Below are 23,443 nucleotides of genomic sequence, written 5' to 3'. Positions count from 1 at the left end.
GGAGAATTATGTGTTGGACACGGAGCCTGGTAGGGTGGTAAGTGAGGACAAGAGGAACTGTATTCCTAGTAGGATGGTGGGGGGATTGGGTGAGGGCAGACGTGCGTGAAATGGAAGAGATTGCGGTTGAGGGCAGTGTTGATGGTGGAGGAAGGGGAGCCCCTTTCTTTAAAAAAGGACATCTCCTTTGTTCTGGAATGAAAAGCCTCATTCTGAGAGCAGATGTGGCAGAGACGGAGAAAGGGATGGCGTTTTTATAAGTAACAGGGTAGGAAGAGGTATGGTTTAGGTTAACTGGAGTCCCGTGGGTTTATAATGGACATCAGTAGGTAAACTGTCTCCAGAGATGGAGACAGAGAGATCGAGAAAAGGAAGGGACGTGCTGGCTCACTCACCTTACCTCTTTGCCTGCCCATCATCTCCCTCTGATGCTCCTCCCCCTTTTTTTCCCCATGTCCTTCTGTCCTCTCCCATCAGATTCCCCCTTCTCCAGCCCGGTACCTCTTTCACCAATCAACTTCCCTTTACTTCACTCCTCCCTCACCTAGTTTCACCTATCACCTTGTGTTTCTCCTTCTCCTCCCCCTACCTTTGAAATCTACTCCTCATCTTCTTTTCTCCAGTCCTGCTGAAGGATTTTGGACCCAAAACATCCAACTGTTTACTCTTTTCCATAGATGCTGCCTGGTCTACTGAGTTTCTCCAGCAGTTTGTGCACACCACTCCATATAAGTACCTTTTTCCTCACAGATCCCTTGCAATTTCTATCCATCACATTAAATATGTGCTTCCTAGACTATTTGTTAAATGGAACAGTTTTATTTACTGATCTAAACCTGTCATGTACTTGCACACTCCATCAAATCTCCTCTCAGTCTCTTTGCTAAAGGTTTCTTCAATCTATCAAAGCAACTGAAATGCCTAGCTCCTGGAACCTGTCTAATAAAGATTTTCTGCACCCCTTCTTAGATTTTCACACATTCCTGAAGTGCAGTGACAAAAGGCTAGCAGATGATGGTGGTCAGACAACTATTATTTTTTACCAAGATTGTTCCATTGCAGATTAATTACAGAGTATCATCACAGATGCCCTTATAACCAGCTTACCAGTGTGTCCCAGAGGATCCATGGGCATTCTCTCCAACGTCACTTGATTTCTCAACAATTCTCAATATGCTATCAACTATTCTATAGTCCTGTACTATGAAGCATTTGAAGAAGTGCAATACCTTTTTTGAATTAAATTTATTTTACCCAACAAACCAGGGCATCTAAATCCTCTTGCAGTCTAAAGCTTCCGTCCTCATTGTCAAACAATAGGGCTGCTTTTTACATTAACTGCAAACTTGTAATGCTCTATACATTAATGTCCTTGAGATTTAATTTTAAAAAATGGAGAAAATTCTAAAATATTCCCAAAAAATATTCTGGAGGATTCTATAGGTATGAAAGGAGACGAAAATAGGATTCGTGTAGGATTAGTATAAATGTTTGTTTGATGGCCGGCACAGACTCAGTGGGCTGAAGCCTATTTCTCAGCTGTATGATGCAGTCACTATGAATATTAGCATGAAAGTGCTGCATAAAGTAGCATTTGAAAGGCAGGAAAATAAAAATGGAAATGTCAAGAAATAACAAATATTGTATTTTGAATAAAACATAAGGAGGAGGAGGAGGAGGAAGAGGAGGGGGAGGAAGCCAGCTCCATCATTTAATAAGCTGATGACTGATCTGAGTTTGGCTTCAGCTTCACTTTTTCTACATAACCCTCTTCTCCTCATTGAACAAAAATCTACTTCAGCAGTGAAAATATTCAATATTTCAATTCTTTAGGGTTTAGAGTTCCAAAGACAAAAGAATTGCTGCTCATCCCTATTCTTAAACTATGTCCATGTTTCTGACTCCCCATAATGGTAAACATTTTTTAACCATTGAGCCTACTCAGAATATTTTGTTTCACTGAGTTCATCCTTTATTCTTTTAAACTCCAAGGCACAGACTCATTCTCTTAAGACAACCTCTTCAGCTCAGGAATCAAACTACTGAAGCTTCTCTGAACTAAGCATACATCCTTAAATTAAGAATCCAATGCTATACACAGTACTCCAGGTGCAGTCTCATTATTCTCTCTATATGCTGTAATGATTTCCTGCATTTTATACTCTATCCAATAAAGGAACCTACTCTAAATTCTTGATGGAATGGAATTGCTCTATAAGCCGGCATTCACTCGACAGGCCAAACCGGCTTCCTTCTATGTTGCAAGAAAATACAGTGAATATAAAAAGAAATCATCTAATGACTTCCTGCACCTATTTGCAAGCTTTGCACTTTATGCAAAGGAACACCAAATTATCTCTATGTAAATGGATGATTTTGCTACTTTTTTGCCCAATTGTTGAACCTAAATGGATTATTTTGTAGTTACTTGCATATATCTTCACTTTTGTTGTTAGAAATAGTTGAAGCCTAGCACTAATTCCTTTTGTTACAGTGTACTAATTTGAAAATGATACATTGATTCCCTATTCTCTACTGCTAGTTGGCAAATTTTCTATCCAACCTCACCTTTTAACCACCAATGCCATGAGATCCAAACCTTAACACATCACACTACTGAAAGGATTCTGGAAGTCCAAATACACCAAATCTACCTGTTCCTCTCTCTTTTGTTGCATTCCATCCTGCGTGTTGCATTTTCAAAGAGGCTTAAGAAATTTGCTATGTAACATCTGCTTTTCACCAAACCGTGCTGACTTGCTTGCTTATATTATTATTTTCTTCATGTTCTGCTGGTACTTTTCTGAATAATAGATTTCAGCATTTAGCCCAGTGACAGATCATACACTGGTCTACAGTATCTTGCTTCCTGCCTCCTTTGCTTCCGGAATAGGATGCTGTGTTTACAGCATTCTAATCCATTGGGACCTTTTCATAAGCTATGGAATTTGGGGAGATCATGATCAATACACCAATTTTCTTGCCAGCTACTTTCCTTAAAATCATAAAACATAGGCCATCAGGCCTAAGGGACTTGTCAGTTATTAGTCCAATTAGTTCTACAATGACAGTGATTACATTCTTTCCTTCTTTTTGCCACCAGATTCTCGATTGGGAAACTTATAGAGTCTTCATTATAAAGACTTTTATAGTCTTCATTATGAAGACTAATACAAAATATTTGTTTACAATCTCTGCCATTTCACTATTACTTACGTATTGTTAATACCCCAGTCTTATTCGTTAAGGAACCCACATTTGCCTTAGCTGACACACATAAAATGCTGGTGGAACACAGCAGGCCAGGCAGCATCTATAAGGAGAAGCACTGTCGACGTTTCGGTCCGAGACCCTACGTCGACAGTGCTTCTCCTTATAGATGCTGCCTGGCCTGCTGTGTTCCACCAGCATTTTGTGTGTTGTTTGAATTTCCAGCATCTGCAGATTTCCTCGTGTTTGCCTTAGCTGTATTCTTTTTTACTGTCTGTTTTTATATTTCTTGCTAGCCACCCTCCACCCTCCTTTGGTTTCAATTTTATCCCCTGCTTGGTCTTGCAAAAAATTCCTTGCAACATTGTCCATATTTTCTGAAACTCATCCATAACTTTCTTGATTAGCCACTGACAGATTGTCACACTTGCAGAGTCTATTCTTCAACAGAATACATATTGTTGACAACTGTGAAATATCTACTTAAATGTCACTCTCTCCAACATACTGAAATTTCAATGGAGAATGATTTACAGTATCTCCATATCGCCAGAAGTTGCAATATAATCAAATTAAAAGGATGTCAGGAAATACAGTTGCTGATTATTGTCCAGAAAATGGTTGCTAAGCTATTAGATATGAAAGAAATCAAACAACATGGGGATAGTAGAGTAAAGTGGCACTGAGGTAGAAGGAGCCATATTTTGTTTTAGGATAACAGAACAGGCATAAGGGGCTGAGTGGCCTACTTCTGCTTCTATTCCTTCAGTCAGATGTAGACAAATTCCATAGAACAAATAATTATTCATTTATCCTCACTGCAGTGACTTATATTGGCTGAATCAGCCTTTTTAGACTGCTCAGCTGAGTGACAAATTCTGAATCCTATTACCAAAGACTCTGCTATATCTGCAAAATCACCCATCTATGTCCTTCACAGCTGATGAAGGTCACCTGCAATAACCTGAGAACCCCTTTGTCTTCAGATTCAGATAATTTATTTACCACATGCACATTGAAACTTACTGTGAAATGTGTCATTTCTGTTAACAACCAACACAACCTAAGGATGTGTTGGAAGCAGCCCACCAGTGTCGCCACACATTCTGGCTCCACAATAGCATATGCCCACAATTGTCAGCAGAACAACAGCAACAAACCAACAGCAAGACAAATCACTTTCCTCCCTCCTACACACATACACAGTCCTCTAACCCCAGCAGACTTGCAGACATCAGGCTTTTAGGCTTGTATTTCTCTAGTGGACTCGCTGACCCAGGGACTTGACCTTTGGGCTTTGACCATTGGGACCGCACCCAGGACTCACCCCAAAGTCCAGAACTCGAACTCCAGACTTGCCAACTCACATACTAATCATGCCTCCTGCCAACATGAGTCCCCGATGCTGAAACCCGCCAACCCAGAGGGACTTGCTGACCTGGGAGGCCAATGGCCCATGTCCTTGCTGGTCTCCATCCTTAACACTTGCCTGCCCGTCATCTGTCCACTGATGTCCTTCCACATGCATCCACATCATTGGCCTTCAAGTGTCAAGCGGAGGCCAGACTATGGCTTGACTTTTAACTCCCCCACATCCCCGTTGCTAAACCCTAAACCTGACACCTAACTCCTTTCTCTGTATCTAAAATTAGCCCTACAAACTGAAAAACCACCAACCCCGAGCCACAAACTCGACGGAGATCACAGCTCAGTGTCATCTTGACCAGAAGTACTATGCACTTCCTTGCCATGCCCTACTTTACATGCACATGGGTTCATCTTATGCAGCATTGAATACTGGTAAGCCATTACTTGTCCTTTGCCAATATCCATTGTCAGCCCATCAAAGTTGGTCTAAGTTACTAGTACTTCCATAGGTTTATTGCAACTTGCATCTCCAAAGAGTAACAACAACAACATCCTACTAAACTGAATTTTAGACTCAATTACATATAAATATGGTATCGAAAAAGGCATCGAAAAAGGGGTTAGGACTCAATGTATTTAAGTAAACTACTTAAGAACTTTTTAAAAGCTATTATTAATGCTTTTTGAGAGGGTGATTTTAGATGCATATCATATTTTTACTGAGTTAAGTATTGTATGTAATTAGTTTTGCTACAATAAGTGTATGGGACATTGGAAAAAATGTTGAATTTCCCCATGGGGATGAATAAAGTATCTATCTATAAATATGACTTGGCATAAACAAGATTGTAAACAAAATAATATTGTCTGTATGTGTAAAAATATTCAGTTTTGCTTTATCCATCCATTTTTATGAACTAAGTACTTCTTCTAACCTATTCTATTGCATGGGCAGTGTAATGGAGATAGGTCTCTACTAAAGGAAAAGTAAGACACTCCTTTCTTCTGCCAGCCTGCAAGTCACCATTAGGCAAGGTGTAGCACCTGCTTAGCCATCAGGGTCATGTGAAGCCACGGGAATAGGTGGTGGATGGTCGTATGAGCAGCTGGTGCATATCACAAGTCCTGGTTATGTGACCACTGATGCCAAGCAAATAATCTCTGTAGAGTGTTGATAATGGTTGGGGTCACCCTTTTTGTAAAGGCACTACCCAAAAGAAGGCAATGACAAACCACTTCTGTAGAATTTGCCAAGAACAATCATAGACATGGAAAGACCATGATCGCCCATGTTTTTGACATGGCACATAATGATGATTCTATTGCATGGCTATATATATATATATATAATTGCTGCGAGTGTCTAAAGAAGCCTATTTCACACTATACATTGTAAAACTTGACACATTAACATTTTTTTTATATTAAGATTGGTAACCTGGTTAGTTATTTACATGACTTATTTCACATTTCAATGTAGATGTTTCTATTGTCCATCCTTAAATGTGCAAATCTGCAGACCCAATCAAATTCGTCAACCTGCATTAAACTATAACCAAATCAAGGACAATTAACAACAAATAATTGACAAATAGGAACATTGGATATATTTACATTAGCTGGATGCAATTGTATTAAGAGTTCTGAATAATTTGCATCTACAGCAGAAATTGCTGAAAATCGTATTTTTCCCCAAAACTGTTTAATGATGAGACAGAGTATAGACAGGAAGTGAAGCGGTTGGTGGATTGGTGTGAGAAGAACAAGTTCACCCTGAATGTGGAGAAGGCAAAGGAAATTATTGTGGACTTCAGGAAGGTGCAGATAAACCACCCCCCTCTGCGAATACATGGCTCCACCGTAGAGAGAGTTAAGTGCACCAAGTTCTTGGGAGTTCACAGCATGGATGACCTCATCTAGTCCCTTAATATCACCTCCTTGGACAAGAAGGCACAGCAGTGCCTCCACTTCCTAAGAAGACTGAGGCAAGCAAGTCTCCCCACCTTCCATCTTAACTATGTTTACAGAAGCACCATTGACAAGCTGCATCTCCATCTAGTATGGGAGCAGCCGAGCATCAGACCGGAAGTCCCTGCAAAGGACTGTGAGAACAACTGAGAGGATCATAGGGGACTGTCCATGGAGGGCATTTATCAGGAGTGCTGCGTATGCAGGGCCCTTAGCATTATTAAGGATCCCACCCATCCATCCAGCATCCTCTTTGACCTTCTGCCATCAGGCAAGAAACTACGATGCATAAACACAAGAAACAGTTTCTTCCCCTAGGCCATTAGGCTTCTGAACTCCTTGAATCTGACTAAAATGGCCACATTACAATAAAATGGAAGAGGTCTTTGCAGACAAATGCCAAATCTGAAATTTGATAGCTGCATCCACAATAATTAGAGGCTATTTACCAAAAGGTGAGAATTCAAAATGATTATGGATTATTTATCATATTTGTCCATGGTTTCCATATTCAGCTATTTTCTCCCGCTGATGACCAAATTTTGGACAGTTGCTATCCAGCTGTCGATTTAACTCATGAAGGAGGCCTAGATATTGAGAGTCTTTTCAAAGGGCTACCAATTACCCACTGAGTTGAGAAATAACATGATTGTGACTTGCCTCACAAGATACAATAAAACCTAAATGACTGTGCAGAAAACCTATGTCTTCGTTAGTAATCGCCCTATCTTGGCACTTCTGCTTTCTTCAGAAGTTCAGTCAGCAAATGGCTCTTAAAATTGTTTGCTTCAGCTGATTAGGGTAAGTTGCCTAATTACAGGCTTCTTTTTCTGAATTCTCTCTTTGGTCAGTTTGTCTACAGATACTATAGCCAACTTAGTATCACTACTTTTGTCTTATGCTGGCAGGTAGGCATTGCGATTCTCACTAATTTGATTTTTTTCACCTATTCTCTTTAGGACACATGTTCAGAATTACAATTCTTTATTTTAGCTATCTACAATATCCATGAGTATAAAGCAGGAAAAAAAACATCAGTAATGAATTTTCTTTCCATGCCAAATATTTTCCTATGGTGCCGCTTACAAATCTGACTCCTATTTTCATGTTGATTTTGGCAACAACAGCTGAAAACACAGATCCTACACGCATGCTAATAATATAAAACTCTACTTCATTGCTGCCTCTCTTGACCACTGTCAAACTATTTATACAACAGCAGACATTTGGTCATCTGAACACTCACAAAGAAACATCATGTCATTAACTCCATTCCTTGGCTATAGGCAACATCCCTCTCCCAAAAACATTTGAAACTGAGCTATATCTGGCCGCAAGTTAAGTTTCACACTCAGACTTCAGGCGTGCCTCTTCCCACCTACCTGACATCTCTAGGCTGAACCCCTGCCACAGCTCACCTACTGCTGAAAACATCACATAGGTCTTTGCTATTACTATGCTTGACTATTCTACCTCACTAATGGTTGTCCTCCTTGTCTTACCTTCTTAAAACTTGAGGTAATCCAAAACACTGTCATCTTAGTTCCACTTGGCACCAAGTTGTGTTCATACATTACCCCAAGTTCTCCATGGTTTGGGCCCTCCTCTAGCCTCTTTGAGCATTTCCAAGGTCATAAACTCAAAAATTCCAAAATTACTCTACCTCTACTTCTCTTTCCTCCTTTAAGATTAAGGTTTCAACTCTATGATTAATCATTTGGACAAATTCTTGGGATGTTCTGCCCAGTAAAGGTCATACATAATTAATAGTAGTATCTGATATTGTTGTGGTTATTAAGGTTGCCAGCAGAAGCAATGAAAGGTCTTAGTTTATTTTTGCATTGAAGAAACAATACTTATTAAGTCATAGTTCAATAAGGGGCACTGAATGAACGAATAAAGAGTTTAATCATTTTTTAAATGTTCAAATATATCAGAATCAGATTTATTATCTCTGGCATGTGACATGAAATTTGTTAACTTAGCAGCAGCAGTTCAATGCAATACATAATATAGAAGATAAAAAGCAAACAAACAAACAAACAAATAAATAAATTACAGTATACATATATTGAATAGTTTAAAAATGTGCAAAAAACAGAAATAATATATATTAAAAGAGTGAGGTAATGTTCACGGGTTCAAGTCCATTTAGGAATTGGATGGCAGAGGGGAAGAAGCTGTTCCTGAATTGCTGAGTGTGTGCCTTCAGGCTTCTGTACCTCCTACCTGATGGTAACAGTGAGAAAAGGGCATGCCCTGGGTGCTGGAGGCCCTTAATAATGGACGCTTCCTTTCTGAGACATCGCTCCTTGAAGATGTCTTGGGTACTTTGTAAGCTAGTATCCAAGATAGATCCGACTAAATTTATAACCCTCTGCAGCTCTTTCGGTTCTGTGCAGTAGCCCCTCCTCCCCCATACAAGACAGTGAAGCAGCCTGTCAGAATGGTACATCTATAGAAGTTTTTGAGTGTTTCTGTTGACATAACAAATCTCTTCAAACTCCTAATTAAGTATAGTCACTGTCTTGCCTTCTTTATAACTACATTGATATGTTGAGACCAGAGATCTTGACACCTAGGAACTTGAAACTGCTCACTCTCTCTCCACTTCTGATCCCTCTATGAGGATTGGTATGTGTTCCTTCGTCTTACCCTTCCTGAAGTCCACAATCAGCTCTTTTGCTTTACTGACACTGAGTGCAAGGTTGTTGCTGCGACATCACTCCACTAGTTGGCAAATCTCACTCCTGTACGTCCTCGTCTCCATCTGAGATTCTACCAACAACGGTTGTATCATCAGCAAATTTACAGATGGTATTTGAGCTATGCCTAGCCACACAGTCATGTGTATACAGAGAGTAGAGCAGTGGGCTAAGCACACACCCCTGAGGTGCGCCAGAGTTGATCGTCAGCAAGGAGGATATGTTATCACCAATCCTCACCGATTGTGGTTTTCCGGTTAGGAAATTAAGGATCCAATTACAGAAGGAGGTACTTAGGCCCAGGTTCTGTAACTTCTCAATCAGGATTGTAGGAATGATGGTATTAAATGCTGAGCTATAGTCGATGAACAGCATCCTGACATAGGTGTTGGTGTTGTCCAGGTGGTCTAAAGCCGTGTGGAGAGCCATTGAGATTGCATCTGCCGTTGATCTATTGTGACGATAGGCAAATTGCAATGGGTCCAGGTCCTTGCTGAGGCAGGAGTTCAGTCTAGTCATGACCAAACTCTCAAAGCATTTCATCACTGAGTGTGAGTGCAACCAGGCAATAGTCATTAAGGCAGATCACATTATTCTTCTTGGGCACTGGTATAATTGTTGCCTTTCTGAAGCAAGTGGAAACTTCCGCCTATCCAAACGTGTATACAGTATGCAATAATCACTGATTGAAAAAGTGCAGAGTAGAACTTTACAAACTGGACAAATTGCCACTCTAGCTAAGTAATGTAAAAGGACTATATTCTAGCAGGCTTTGTGAATAGCAGGCAAATCATGCTTCCCTGAATTCTCCTTCTATAAACAAAGGACTACATTTGATAGCATAGAAATGATGCTGCACATTGAATCTTGTGACTGCTTATGGAAAGCAAACTCAATTACAACAGATGTGCGTCTGGGGAGTGTGTGCAGTTTTCATGTGTAATACTTGTGCATGTGCATCTTTTCAATGTACCAATTGTTTTAGGTTTGGAGGAAAAACTAAAGGAAAGGATAAAGAAAGCAAAATATTTCCACATTAAAGTTTGTTTCAGAATGTGACAGTTTATAAATCTATTTGTGCAATTTAAGTATAATACAGCTAAATTATAGATGACAAATAACTGATAATAATATGAAACATAAATTGCTCGACATTAAGGGTAGCATTAGATTTCTATCACATTTCGTGCCTCTTTGTACCTGAGTGGCCAGTCTTTTCATAGCTTCTTCCTGACGTCGACGGAGTTCAGGTGTGCTTGGGCAGCTTCCACTAGAAATGGGTGGGTGTCCTTGAGATGGCTGGGTAAGTGGTAAATCTCTGTTGCTTTCTACATCTGCAATAAAAGAAAGAATACCAGTTTAGCAGGAAAACAAATCGTTGGTCCTGTTAAGATACAGTTCAAGAAATGTCATTTTCTTTTTCCTTTCAAGCATTTTGTACAAGGATTTCTCAATACATTTCTATCCCAAATCTTAGTACAATATGCACTAGATATAATGACTGAACTTCCCATAATTATGGAATTATATTTGTTTCAAAAAGATGAATCCATACAACATGCACTTGACTTCAGAACTGCATGCATGACCAGCAGAAGTAAATCAGTTAAATCAACTCAAAATATCTGAAGGCAGTTTAATAAATTAATCTGAGTTTGTCTGCAAACTATCACTTTACTTGAGATCACTTCACACTCCCTTTTTTTTCTCTCCACAATTTTCCATTCTCTGCAACTTCAAAAATACTCAATTTCTAACTTCTGATTGTTATGGAAAAGTCATCAACTTGAAAGATCCACTTTTTCTCTCTCCACAGCTGTTTCCTGAGCTGCTGAGTATTTCCAGCTCTTATTTAGATATTAACCCAAAATTCACCAATATGAAATAGAACTCCACTCGAAGACCAACTCTGCTCCACCAACGTACATACTGGCAGCATTTATGCTTTCTTTACTTTCATTAGACCTTTGAACAGGGCACCATTTTCATGCTTTACTGACTGGAGGAAGGAAAGCAGTCCAAGAGTCATACAGCACGGAAAATGGTCTTTCAGCCCAGCTAATCCGTGCCAACTAGGGTGCCCATCCAAGGTAGCCCCACTTGCCTGCATTCGGCTCATGATCTTTTAAACCTTTACTATTCGTGTACCCAGCCAGTGACAGCTCAATCCATATACCCTCTGTGTCAAACGTTGCCCCTCAAGTTCCTATTAAATACACCCCCCCCCCAACTTTAAACCTATGCCCTCTAGTTCTTGACTCTGCAACACTGGAAAAAAAACACTGAGCACATTTGTCTTATCTATGCCCCAAATTACAATTTCATACACTTCAATAAGATCATTTTGGAAACCACTTTTTTAAAAAAATAATACTTCTTATAAGATTTGTATTTTTTAGCAAACTGAGTATGTGGTGGTTCATCCTCACTCACTGGCAAAATACACTAATGGTTTATTACCTTTCTAATTTTTCATTGGCTAAGTATTAGCACATTACCCATGTGATGTAATTTGTTTCATTATATAGCCTCTTAACTAGTTTATTCCTATCTAAGGAAATTTCCTTCTTTCATTATAAAAGTGATGGAGTTTTCAGAGGTGCCATCTTTACTTTTTGTCTTTGCCATTCATTTAATTCTTAGCATAGTTTCTCAGCTCCTTAATTAGTTTGCTTAGTATTAGATTGTTTATTTGTACTTTAAAATAAACAGAAATCTTGGAATTATGACTGCTCATCTCTCAGTCTCCTATGCTCCAAGGAAAAATGTCTTCATCTGTCCAACCTCTCCCTACAACTCGGTCTCTCAAGTACTGGCAACATCTTGTAAATCTTTTCTGCGCCCTTTTCATTTTTTTATATATAGTAGGCCGACTAAAACTGAACACAAACGGGTAACAGTTTAATTGATCATAAACAATACAATGTGTAAGTATGTTAAGGTAACTTTGGTCAGAGAGGCCATAAAACCTTAAAGAGACTAGGAACCAAGAGAGACATATCTTTGAAAGTGACACAGCAAAGAGATAATAAGTATATGGGGTCCTAAATGCTTGTCATATACTACTTTCCCTATATGTCAAGGACATATGATTTGATGGGACAATTCATAGAGGCATTGACCTTGGTGTGTAGGCAAGTGGCTGAACCAAGGTGGAACATAAGGGGAATGTGGAAAGATAAACTAGCTCTAGTGTAAATGGGTGCTTGACGCTCACATTGCTGAATCAGAGGGCTGTATACAGTCATGTGCCCTTCAGTGCTCATCCATCCAAACTTTTTTGCCCATCTACACTTCCATGCCTTTCTTATTCCAATGTCATTTTCTCCAGAACATATGTGTAACTGAAGAACACATGCCATCCTAGAAAGTATTTCTGTTTGTTCCAAAATCTTCACAACCTTTTCTGAAGTACAATAATCAGAATTGAACCTAATTTTGCATGTATATCCAAACCAGCTTCCAAAAGAGGTGGATTTTAGCCCTCACGAGGAAATCTGCAGATGCTGGAAATTCAAACAACACACACAAAATGCTGGTGGAACACAGCAGGCCAGGCAGCATCTATAGGGAGAAGCACTGTCGACGTTTCAGGCCGAGACCCTTCGTCAGGACTAACCGAAAGGAAAGATAGTAAGAGATTTGAAAGTAGTGGGGGGAGGGGGAAATGCGAAATGATAGGAGTAGACCGGAGGGGGTGGGATGAAGCTAAGAGCTGGAAAGGTGATTGGCAAAAGTGATACAGAGCTGGAGAAGGGAAAGGATCATGGGACGGGAGGCCTCGGGAGAAAGAAAGGGGGGAGAGCACCAGAGGGAGATGGAGAACAGGCAAACAACTGAATATGTCAGGGATGGGGTAAGAAGGGGAGGAAGGGCATTAACAGAAGTTAGAGAAGTCAATGTTCATGCCATCAGGTTGGAGGCTACCCAGCCGGTATATAAGGTGTTGTTCCTCCAACCTGAGTTTGGATTCATTTTGACAATAGAGGAGGCCATGGATAGACATATCACAATGGGAATGGGACGTGGAATTAAAATGTGTGGCCACTGGGAGATCCTGCTTTTTCTGGCGGACCGAGCGTAGGTGTTCCACGAAACGGTCTCCCAGTCTGTGTCTGGTCTCGCCAATATATAAAAGGCCACACCGGGAGCACCGGACGCAGTATACCACACCAGCCGACTCACAGGTGAAGTGTCGCCTCACCTGGAAGGATTGTCTGGGGCCCTGAATGGTGGTGAGGGAGGAAGTGTAAGGGCAGGTGTAGCACTTGTTCCGTTTACAAGGATAAGTGCCAGGAGGGAGATCGGTGGGAAGGGATGGGGGGGGGGGGGGGGGGGGGAACGAGTGGACAAGGGAGTCGCACAGGGAGCGATCCCTGCGAAAAGCAGAAAGAGGCGGGGAGGAAAAAATGTGTTTGGTAGTGGGATCCCGTTGGAGGTGGCGGAAGTTACGGAGAATTATATGTTGGACCTGGAGGCTGGTGGGGTGGTAGGTAAGGACAAGGGGAACCCTATCCCGAGTGGGGTGGCGGGTGGATGGGGTGAGGGCAGATGTGCGGGAAATGGGAGAGATGCGTTTGAGAGCAGAGTTGATGGTGGAAGAAGGGAAGCCCCTTTGCTTAAAAAAGGAAGACATCTCCTTCGTCCTGGAAAGAAAAGCCTCATCCTGAGAGCAGATGCGGCGGAGACGGAGGAATTGTGAGAAGGGGATAGCCATTTTGCAAGAGACAGGGTGGAAAGAGGAATAGTCCAGGTAGCTGTGAGAGTCTGTAGGTTTATAGTAGATATCAGTAGATAGGCCGTCTCCAGAGATGAAGACAGAAAGATCAAGAAAGGGGAGGGAGGTGTCGGAAATGGACCAGGTAAATTTTAGCCCTGGTTTTCACTGCATTGCCTATAATGGCACATTTGGTAGCATTCATCTGCTTCTAACTGTCCTCAGTTAGAAGCAGGGTTCTACATACCATACCATGCAACTTGAACACAAACATAATTTACTGGAACATCATGACAGTACTAAAGGTGTGCTGTGCTGTCAGAGGTGCTATCTTTTACTCAAGCCTCTAAATTATAGATTCGTCCCTGAAAGAGAATGACCAAGAGACACCAATTAATGTACATTTAATGAGGTTGGTGGCTGAGTAAGATGCTCCTGCTCCATTACCATTGACTTGGAAATTGCACACTGGCACTCAACAACCTGCCCACAAAGCTCAGAGAGAGTGCAGTCTGTGACAACAGGCAGCGGTTTGTTTCAAGATTCTCCTGACAGTTTCCGGGAGACGACATGGTACCCTAGGGAAGGCTCTGGGTAGTACGGTAATCATCAATAAAGGAGAACAGCAGCAGACAGTAGGTGATCCCACTCTTGGCGGAGCAAGGAGCTAGCTGATGGAGAGTGGGGAAGCAAAGTGGAACTGACAGAGGCTGGTACAGATAAAGATAGACTACGCTTGTATGTGTGCATATGTACATGTGTGTGTGTGGGTTGTGTGTTTGTGTATGCATGCGTGTGTGGGTGTGCGTGTTAGTCACAAACAGCCTCCAGATACTCTTGGCAGATGACAGCAAGAGTAATAAGACTCATGATAGCTGTTTAGTGTTTCAAAAACTATCAGAATCTCACACGTGATAATGAGACGTTAGCATTTAATAATGCATCCTTATAACATCTATGTAAATCATTTCAATTCAGCTTCTTTCACACTCTGCCACCCTCCTCTCCCTTCTTGGCACATAGATGTTGACACTTACGCCCTCATCCCTTGTGAATTTATGCCTCCCCAAGCACACACAACATCTTCCTCTATGACTTTTGCTTTCTCTTTCTCGCATACACACACACACTTTCCCCATGGTCACTTCACATTCACTCTCCATCTCACATACATAAACCTATGCGTACACGGTCAGCCTCTTCCCATGTGTGTCCCTTCATTCAGTCTTGCACCCACATACCATGACGATTTCTTCACTCAGGCAGGGAATCTTAACTCCATTTCCACCGCACATACAAATTATTCATTTGCTCCACTGTAACAGGAGTGCACACCATCTACAAAATCCAATGCAGTTACTTGCTTTGACTATTTCAATAGCACCTTCCACAATATTTAAGAATGACACAAGTATGGGAACGCTTCTGTCTGTGTGCAGGTTTCCCTATAAGCTGAATACTATCCTAACTTGGGAATTCATTGGCATTGGTCCCAAATCCTGGACCAACAACAGCACTGTCCAGAAGGTGTCTTATTTCCATCTTCTCAAGGATAATTACAGATGGCCTTACTGACAATGACTACATCTGGAAAAATGAATATATTTAAAAAACTATTCTGTAGAGGCTTTTAAAAGGCAAGGATGTAGAATGGCCTCATGGATATAGACAAGTTTTATGTCTTGCCTACACAGGTAATGGGGGTCCTCACTGAGGCACAGGTTGGTGCCACCTTAAGTGGTGCAGGCTCTGGTGAGACCCAGGCATCAGGTGAAGTTGAGCATGTGATTAATCGCCTGATATGACATTTATATCAGAATTATATAATCTCACTCATCCTGCACAGTGTATTCAGTTTCAGGAGGTATTTGAGGTCTAATTTACCGGAATAAAGCATTCTAAAATTCACTAGTGAGGGTATGAAAATGAATTATCACATGTAAATGAGCTGCACTTACCCAAGGGAACACTCAGAGTAAAAAGCTAACACATAACATTTCATATGAGTACTGCTTCAAATCATCCAGCAACAATAGCACAATTGCGTATCTATGCATTCAGATCTTAACATGCACTGAAAAAAGTTGGCACATATTTAAGAAAGTAACAACACATTGATTTGTAAAATTGAGATGCAACTCTTGTTATGAAGCAAATTATTCACGGAACATGGTGGAAACAGCTGGAGTTCAATGGATGCTCACATTACATCACTTTGAACACTTATTGTGCATTGTACTTTAAAGTAGTCTGAACTTCATTGTCTGCCCAGTTCAATGAGAATCTAGTTGACACTGTGGAAAATGAAACACATAATATGAGCTTCTTGACTACGGCCATTGTTTTATCCATAATACCCTCAACAGGGGGATATCAAAGGTATGTTCTTTACACAGAGAAGGGTAGGTGAGTGGAACACCTTGCTAGGTGGTAGAGGCAGATACATTAGGGGCATTTAAGAAACTCTTAGGTAGGCACATGGATACAGGAAAAATGGAGGGCTATGTAGGAGAAAAGGATTATTCTGATCTTCAAGTAGGTTAAAAGGTTAGCACAACATCGTGGCCCAAAGGACCTGCAATGTGCTCTAATGTTCTATGTTCAATACATTCAACCACTTTTCTAAGGCTGCTAACTCTATAGTTGGAAGGTTACAACCTGCAGTCACTCCATTAAGGGCAAGAAAGTATTCTTGATGGACATTTGACTCTTACAGGCTTCTAGCAGCAAGATAGCAACCCACAAGGCAACTGCACCTCGTGGTATGGCTTAGAACTTGTGTGGAACTCAGTTAGGGTCACAAGTAGCTTAGAAACTGCGGCTGGCATTACAAACATGAGAGGCAAAATCAATTATTAATGCTTTGATGAACTTGGCCTCAAATGTTAACTGTTTCTCCTTTCACAGATGCTACCTGTCCTGCTGTGTGTTTCCAGCATTTTCAGTTTTTACTATTTGCGACATTTAGATTGTGTGGCATTAGATCAAAAAGATTGATTTCATTAGAAAATAGTTTATTTTTGTAAAGTGTTGCTATATTTTTGATTTTTAAGATACTTGTTTACATCACGCTGATTAAAGCTTTCATTTCACACAGTCCACACTGTGCTAATGAGTTTAATTCCTCCACTTTCTAGTTTACATTTGTTACGAATGAGGAGCAACTCTGACGGGCAGAAGGGTACAGAATCGCCAATGCCCGCCCCTTTGGAGAATCGCAAATCGCTACTATTCCGATGCTGTTATCAAAGGAAATGAGAGAGATAAACAGCTCATACAAATTTATGAGAGAGGGGCACAGCACAGGTTGGAATGTCTCCTATTGACAAAGAGAGAGATTACTGCTATTGTCTCTTGGAGAAGGAATCATGTATTGAGTACTGTTCTATTCATTGAAACCCCTCAGGGGGCAACCAGAGTGGTCTGGTTGAGGGATTGCATCATCCCAACCTGATTGACATCTGAGACCCCGTGAGTGGGGATAAAAGTAGGGTCTGGGGAACACCCCTCAGACGCACCAGGAGAGACGCTACAAGACCGGTGGCGCGGTAAAAAGGAAGTCAGCAAGTTACTCTCTCTCTCTCTCCAACAATTGCAACACAGTGAACAACAACTACTGCAGCCTGTATGAAATGAACTGAACTTTATATTTCCATCGGACAATTCATTATCCCCTAGACAACGATAGAGCTTATTTCTTATTGAGTATTATTATACCCGCACTTTTAGGTTTAGTATTGATGATGTATATTATCTGTATATTTGCATTGATATTATTTTTGTGTATTTTTACTAATAAATACTGTTAAAAATAGTATCATCAGACTTCAACGGATACTCCTATCTTTGCTGGTAAGACACCCAGTTACGGGGTTCGTAACACATTAGAAACAATTGTATTCTGGTGCTTGTTCTGATAAAAGTGTCGAAACAATCTGTTCTATAATTTTTGCAGTTATTCACAATTGTTTTCTTTGTTAACATTATTTTCCTTCAGTGTATGAAGCCAGTCTTGCCTGTCAAGTCATGAGATGTCATAAGATGGGACACCCAAGTTTATGGAATATTGCACTACAGAACTATTTATGTTCCAATGACAACTATTATTGATATGGATTCTGACAGCAGTATTGCTGTATAATTATTTTCAAGAATAATACACTGTAAGAAACAATAAAGCCAGTTTGCAAGATTCTTATATTGCCATGGTATCAATCTGTTGAATCAGATCCCACAGGCAGAACAATTTCCAGCTTAGTTGATAGTTTTGGAAATGTAGCCATCACATTCTATCACACTGCAACACATCAACATTGGAGCTGCCATATTGTGAAATAAATGTAAATACCTGTTAATGTACTCTGAATTGGCAATGTTGTTTCAACAATGATCTAACACAGGCCACACTTCAGTGAACATAACTCACTGCAATTGCTGAATAGCTCAAGATTCTGAAGGAGAGCTTGAAAGACGACATGATTGGAGTCCAAGGTGCTCTGTAGAAGGTAGCAATGCTACTAAATCCCTGATGCCATTTTTCGAGCAAAAGGAAACCAGATGAGACTTCTTTCCTTTTATAGAGCATCAATGACTTCTCTCACAGAGCAGTGAGCAACAAATGTAGGTCAGCAATAGCCCCCCAGAATGGCAACGATGCTAAAAGTCAAGTTTGACTGTAAGCTGCCATTCATATGAAAGCAGTCCAAGCATGTCTAATAAGTCTATAGGTACATTTGCAGAAGAATACAGATGTTAGTGTAAAGTGTATTGTTGACCCATAGCACACATATAGGCTGCTCCTCAGAGAAGACTAGAAATAAGGTTGTCTATTCAGTGTTCAGCTATGAGCCCTCTTACACCTTCCTGCTGTATGTTTCTGGTGCTTCCCTTATAGTCCTGGAATCTGCCTATGGGACCTTCAAAGCCTTTGTCCAATTGCATGCTTTCCAGCAACAGCAGTGGTTAATCTAAGCAAAGACATGTGGGAAATGATTCTTCAGTGCAGAGTTATCATTAAGGATGGTATTCAGTGTTCAGAATAAGCAACCTCCAAAATGGTACAGAGCAGCTAGCAAATAAAGTTTTCGCAAGTGCCCTTTTAATGAGTTGTGTTCAGGGGAAACAGCATCAAGAAAATCTGGTTAGTCTGTAAGGAACCAATGAATCTTTTTAAAGAACAATATGGTGGAAAATCATGCTGCAACACAGGAAACTGTCCTTGTGTTACTAATGACATCATTGGGTGAGTGTTTCACATCAGAATGTGTCACCAGTGCTAACAAAATTCCTGCTGTGAAGTATGGCACTATGCATTTAGAAATAGACACAACTTTTTTTCCCACTCAGGGTTACTTCTATTTTCAACCATATGGTGCTTTTTAACTCCCCCAGGGCTACAGAATTGAATTTCTAGGTTGCAATACATTCATGTTATGCTTTAATACAAGGGTGGCAAACCTTTTTGAGAGCAAGTGCCCAAATTGGCGACAATCTTCTAAAAGTAGTGAGAGAATACTTCAAAGCATGTCAGTTGCATAACACAAACTTGTTGGACAATATAAAACATTTTAATTCTAATTCTTGTGTAATCAGTATGAATCTATCACTTCAATGTAATAGGCTGGATGGTGTAATAGTATGCAGAAGTTGGAGACCATTTTCTGGTACATCAAATATCTATCACTGGAGTCACAATTGAATCTTGAGGTGACACTGGACTGTGCACACTTGAGAGGCTGGTGGCACTTTATACAGTATATGGCCCTTTGTACTTACACCTGCCCATCATGAAATTTTGTTAATTTAAATCTTAATCTTAATTAAAATGTTCACTTTTTTTTATCTTTCATCATTGCATTGTGTATTTATGATGTCACTGTCAAGCTTTTTAAAGTTACTTTTACTAATTTTATTTTTATTATTTCAACCCATTTTGACTGCCAAATCTTTGACGGAAACAAAATCATGGAAGAATACTTTAGCAGCAATTTGGCTGAGCGGGCTGAATTGGTTTAACCCAAGGAAAAGACCAGGAAAGAAATGGACTCATGTATAAGTAACAGAACTTATGGTGGTACTGATGTGAATAGTTTTGGTCGGTCTTCTTCAGGAGTATCATGAATTCTGACCTTGCAAAAGGTAGTAAGGGTAAAATTGACTTTGTTGGTAGTATTCATAAGGAACCCAAGTGCTCATCATAAATCAACTATTCATTAATTCTACTCCAGTGAAGACCAAGCACTGAAAATGCAGGGTAAACATTTTTTGGTTGGTGGATAATACAAAAATATGGGTGGTGGGGTGGTGATACATCTCTACCAAAGGAGGTGTAAGGTGCTCTTTCTCTCCACTAGCCTGCAGGTCACCCTTGGGCAAGGTGTAGCACCTACATAACCCCCCAATCAGGGACACATGAAGCCATGCGAATAAATGGAGGACAGTCGTATAAGCGCAAGTCCTGGTTATGCGACCACTGACACCAGATAGAGAATCTCTGAAGGATATTTATAATGGCTGGGATCACCTGTCATGTAAAGACACTGCCCAGAAGAAGACTATGGTAAACCACTTCTGTAGAAAAACGATCTTCTGTAGCATCATGGTCATGGAAAAAACTATGATCGTCTATGTCATATGACACAGCACATAATGATGATGATGAATACAAAAATATGCCCTGCAATTCTTCAAAAAGCTGAAAAGATCATTGGAGGATTAAGAAATAAATTATCACAGCAAGAAACCGAACTCTCAGAAATGAATAACTGTTAGTGCTGATCATAGCTGAAATTACTCATGATGCTCTGATACATTATAGCTACTTCATACTGTGATGTTGCTGGGTTTTTGACCCTGACTGAAGAGTATTACCTGACTGATGAAAATTACCTAGCTGCAGACCAAACCTCCAGAGAATCTCAGCATCAGCCTTATCTGCAAATGTAAATTCATAATTCACAATGACTTAACCACAGCAACTGAAAATATGATAAGTTTGTCCTTGGCTAATCAATACTATTTACAATATTTTATTTAATTTAGAATTAATTACAACCACATTTTAGAAGATTAAAAAAATCACCTTCAAATGCAAAACATCAGGTTTTTTTTCCTCTGTTGTTTCTTTTTTGGAGCAGGCGGGAATAATCTTCCATCCCTCCAGCTACCTCATCCTTATTCCCATAAAGCCCTCAACCAGTGATGTCCAATGCCAACTGTAATTAGTGGAATACTGCTTGTACATTATCAATCGAGATGATGCAGTAATAGCAGTCAAGAAGGCCTCCAAAAACTGTGTTCTAAAATTTCCCTTGATATGTAATCAACCTATTACACTTAGGGCAGGGAGTCTGCAAGTATCTTTTGCATATACCTGCTTTCTCCTCTTATCAACTCTTATTTTTCGGCTGCCAGAAATTCAATTTATTTTTCATCTGCCAAATGCCTTACTCACGCAGATAGATCAGTAATTTCACTGCTTGTAGATGATATCCATGGGAAGTGTTCTTATGCTGCTATGAGGTCTTCACTCTCTTGCCGGAGATCCACAACTTACTTATCAAAACCAGTAAATGCTGTTGGAATTCAACCAGCTGAAATTGCAGAACCCTACTATCTCACACCACAGTTAAGCTTTCAGCTGCTATCAAATCTGTTGGAAAATAGTATGCAAAATTAATTGGAGTAGAGGGGAAAAAATTTCAAGACCTTAATAACAAAACATATCACCTATATACTTTTGCAGAATGCCAAGCCATAGCTCACACCTTGGACTTGAGACGTTGGTTATCATTTTCCCACAAGTGTTATTTTCAAGAAACCCATTTGAATTTGTGCAAGTAGTTACTGCAGACTCACACTCATGGTTGCAGCATTTTGGTCACAGATCTTCCTGGTGCATGGGAAAGTTCTGCACAGACTGCAAACATCAAAGCTCCATTACTAGCATGTGCAAGAGTCAGGATTATTATTGATTTAAAAATGCAACTAGGGGTGCCAATTTGTTTTGAATGGCTGTAAAAAAAAATACAAGTTCACTACATTGGTACCAGAGAAGCATCTGTGGCTTTTGACCGTTGCTGTCACACACTACACAAATAAATTAGTGGTTAAACATAGTGTACATGCTCATTAGCAAACATTGCTACTTCATCTACATAATTGGAGGGCTACTATATTAATCTATCAGACAAATTATACTAGACCTTGACTTGCCCCAACAGCTGACATTAGAGCTAAATGACCTCCACACCTGATAGACATCCAGCAAAGAAAGGACAGCAAGTGGACAACTCCAAGCTCCAAATGCAGAACATCCTAACAGTCTGTGATAGCTTACTGGCTTTCAAGAGTCTTTTTTAAGAGCTTTTAAAACGCCACTGATAGATTCATTTTAAAACTAATTATAATGGATTTGTAATTTAAAACAAATATTAAAAACACAAGTGACAAAAATTAACAATTCATTAAAACTAGAGTAGTAATTAAAACATTACATAAAGTGAAGTAAGTAAAATAGAATGTTATCTGCAAGCACCAAAGAATCAGCAGATGCTGGAAATCCAGAGCAATGCACAATGTGCTTGAGTAAATCAGCAAATCTGGCAGCATCTATGGAGAATAAACTGTCAACGTTTCGGACTAAGGCCCTTTATTAGTACTGGAAGGCAAAGGGGAAGAAGCCAGAATAAGGAGGAGGGGTGAATGGTAGGAGTACAAGCTAGCAAGTGAGAGTGAATGTGGGTGGGATGAAGGGGGTGAAATTAAGTCAGGAGCTGGGAGGTAATAGGTGGAAGAGGCGAAGGGTTGAAGGAGGAATCTGATAGGGCAGTGGACCATGGAAGAAAGGGAAGGAAGTGAGTTGTTTTGTTGATGTCACCACTCTTGCTGAGTGATACCTCTCTGCCCCTTTATTAGGGAGAGAGAGAGCCTGTGGTATGTCGAATTGTCGGGTGAGTGATTAGTTTTTGTTGGACTGCAGGTCATGGTATTTCTTGGGGGCATTGCTATTGCTTGCTTGGTGGGTGGAGAGTGCTAATGCTTTTTGCTGAAGTAAGTGGGGGAGAGGAAGGGTCGTTGTCTTGCTGCTGCTGCCTGTGCGTGGGAGGGGGCCTTTGGGGTTCTAACGTTTTTACTGTCACGCTTTGTTTGGGCCACTCTTCTGTTTTTGTGGATGTCTGTGAAGAAAATGAATTTCAGGTTGTATATTGTATGCATTCTCTGACATGACATGGAACTATTGAACTATTGAGAAGCACCAGAGGGCGGTAATGGGCAGGTGAGGTGAAGAGAAGGGGAGAGAGGGTAACCAGAGGGGAATGGAAAAAGAAAAAAAGTTCAAAGTAAACTTATTAATAAAGTACATACAATTCACCATATACAACCCTGAGATTCATTGTCTTACAGGCATTCACAGTAAGTACAAAGAAACACAATGAGTCAATGAAGAACTGGACACAAACAAAAATGGCTAAAC

At 40.3% G+C, this 23,443-nt stretch overlaps 1 protein-coding gene across 7 annotated transcripts in view; it reads right to left on the bottom strand.

Annotated features, from left to right (window-relative positions):
* LOC140741057 (protein TANC2-like) overlaps positions 1-23,443 on the bottom strand; it is a 712,173-nt gene that overhangs the window by 141,730 nt on the left and 547,000 nt on the right. For all 7 annotated transcript variants that reach the window (XM_073070734.1, XM_073070733.1, XM_073070735.1 and 4 more), the window contains one exon: positions 10,452-10,585. In XM_073070734.1, the coding sequence (XP_072926835.1) occupies positions 10,452-10,585 (134 nt within the window). The remainder of the gene's footprint in view (positions 1-10,451; positions 10,586-23,443) is intronic.

The sequence above is a fragment of the Hemitrygon akajei genome, chromosome 18 (assembly GCF_048418815.1).
Source record: "Hemitrygon akajei chromosome 18, sHemAka1.3, whole genome shotgun sequence".
Classification (NCBI taxonomy): Eukaryota; Metazoa; Chordata; class Chondrichthyes; order Myliobatiformes; family Dasyatidae; genus Hemitrygon; species Hemitrygon akajei.
The sequence above is the reverse complement of the archived record's forward strand: the minus strand, read 5'-3'. Positions and strand labels throughout refer to the sequence as shown.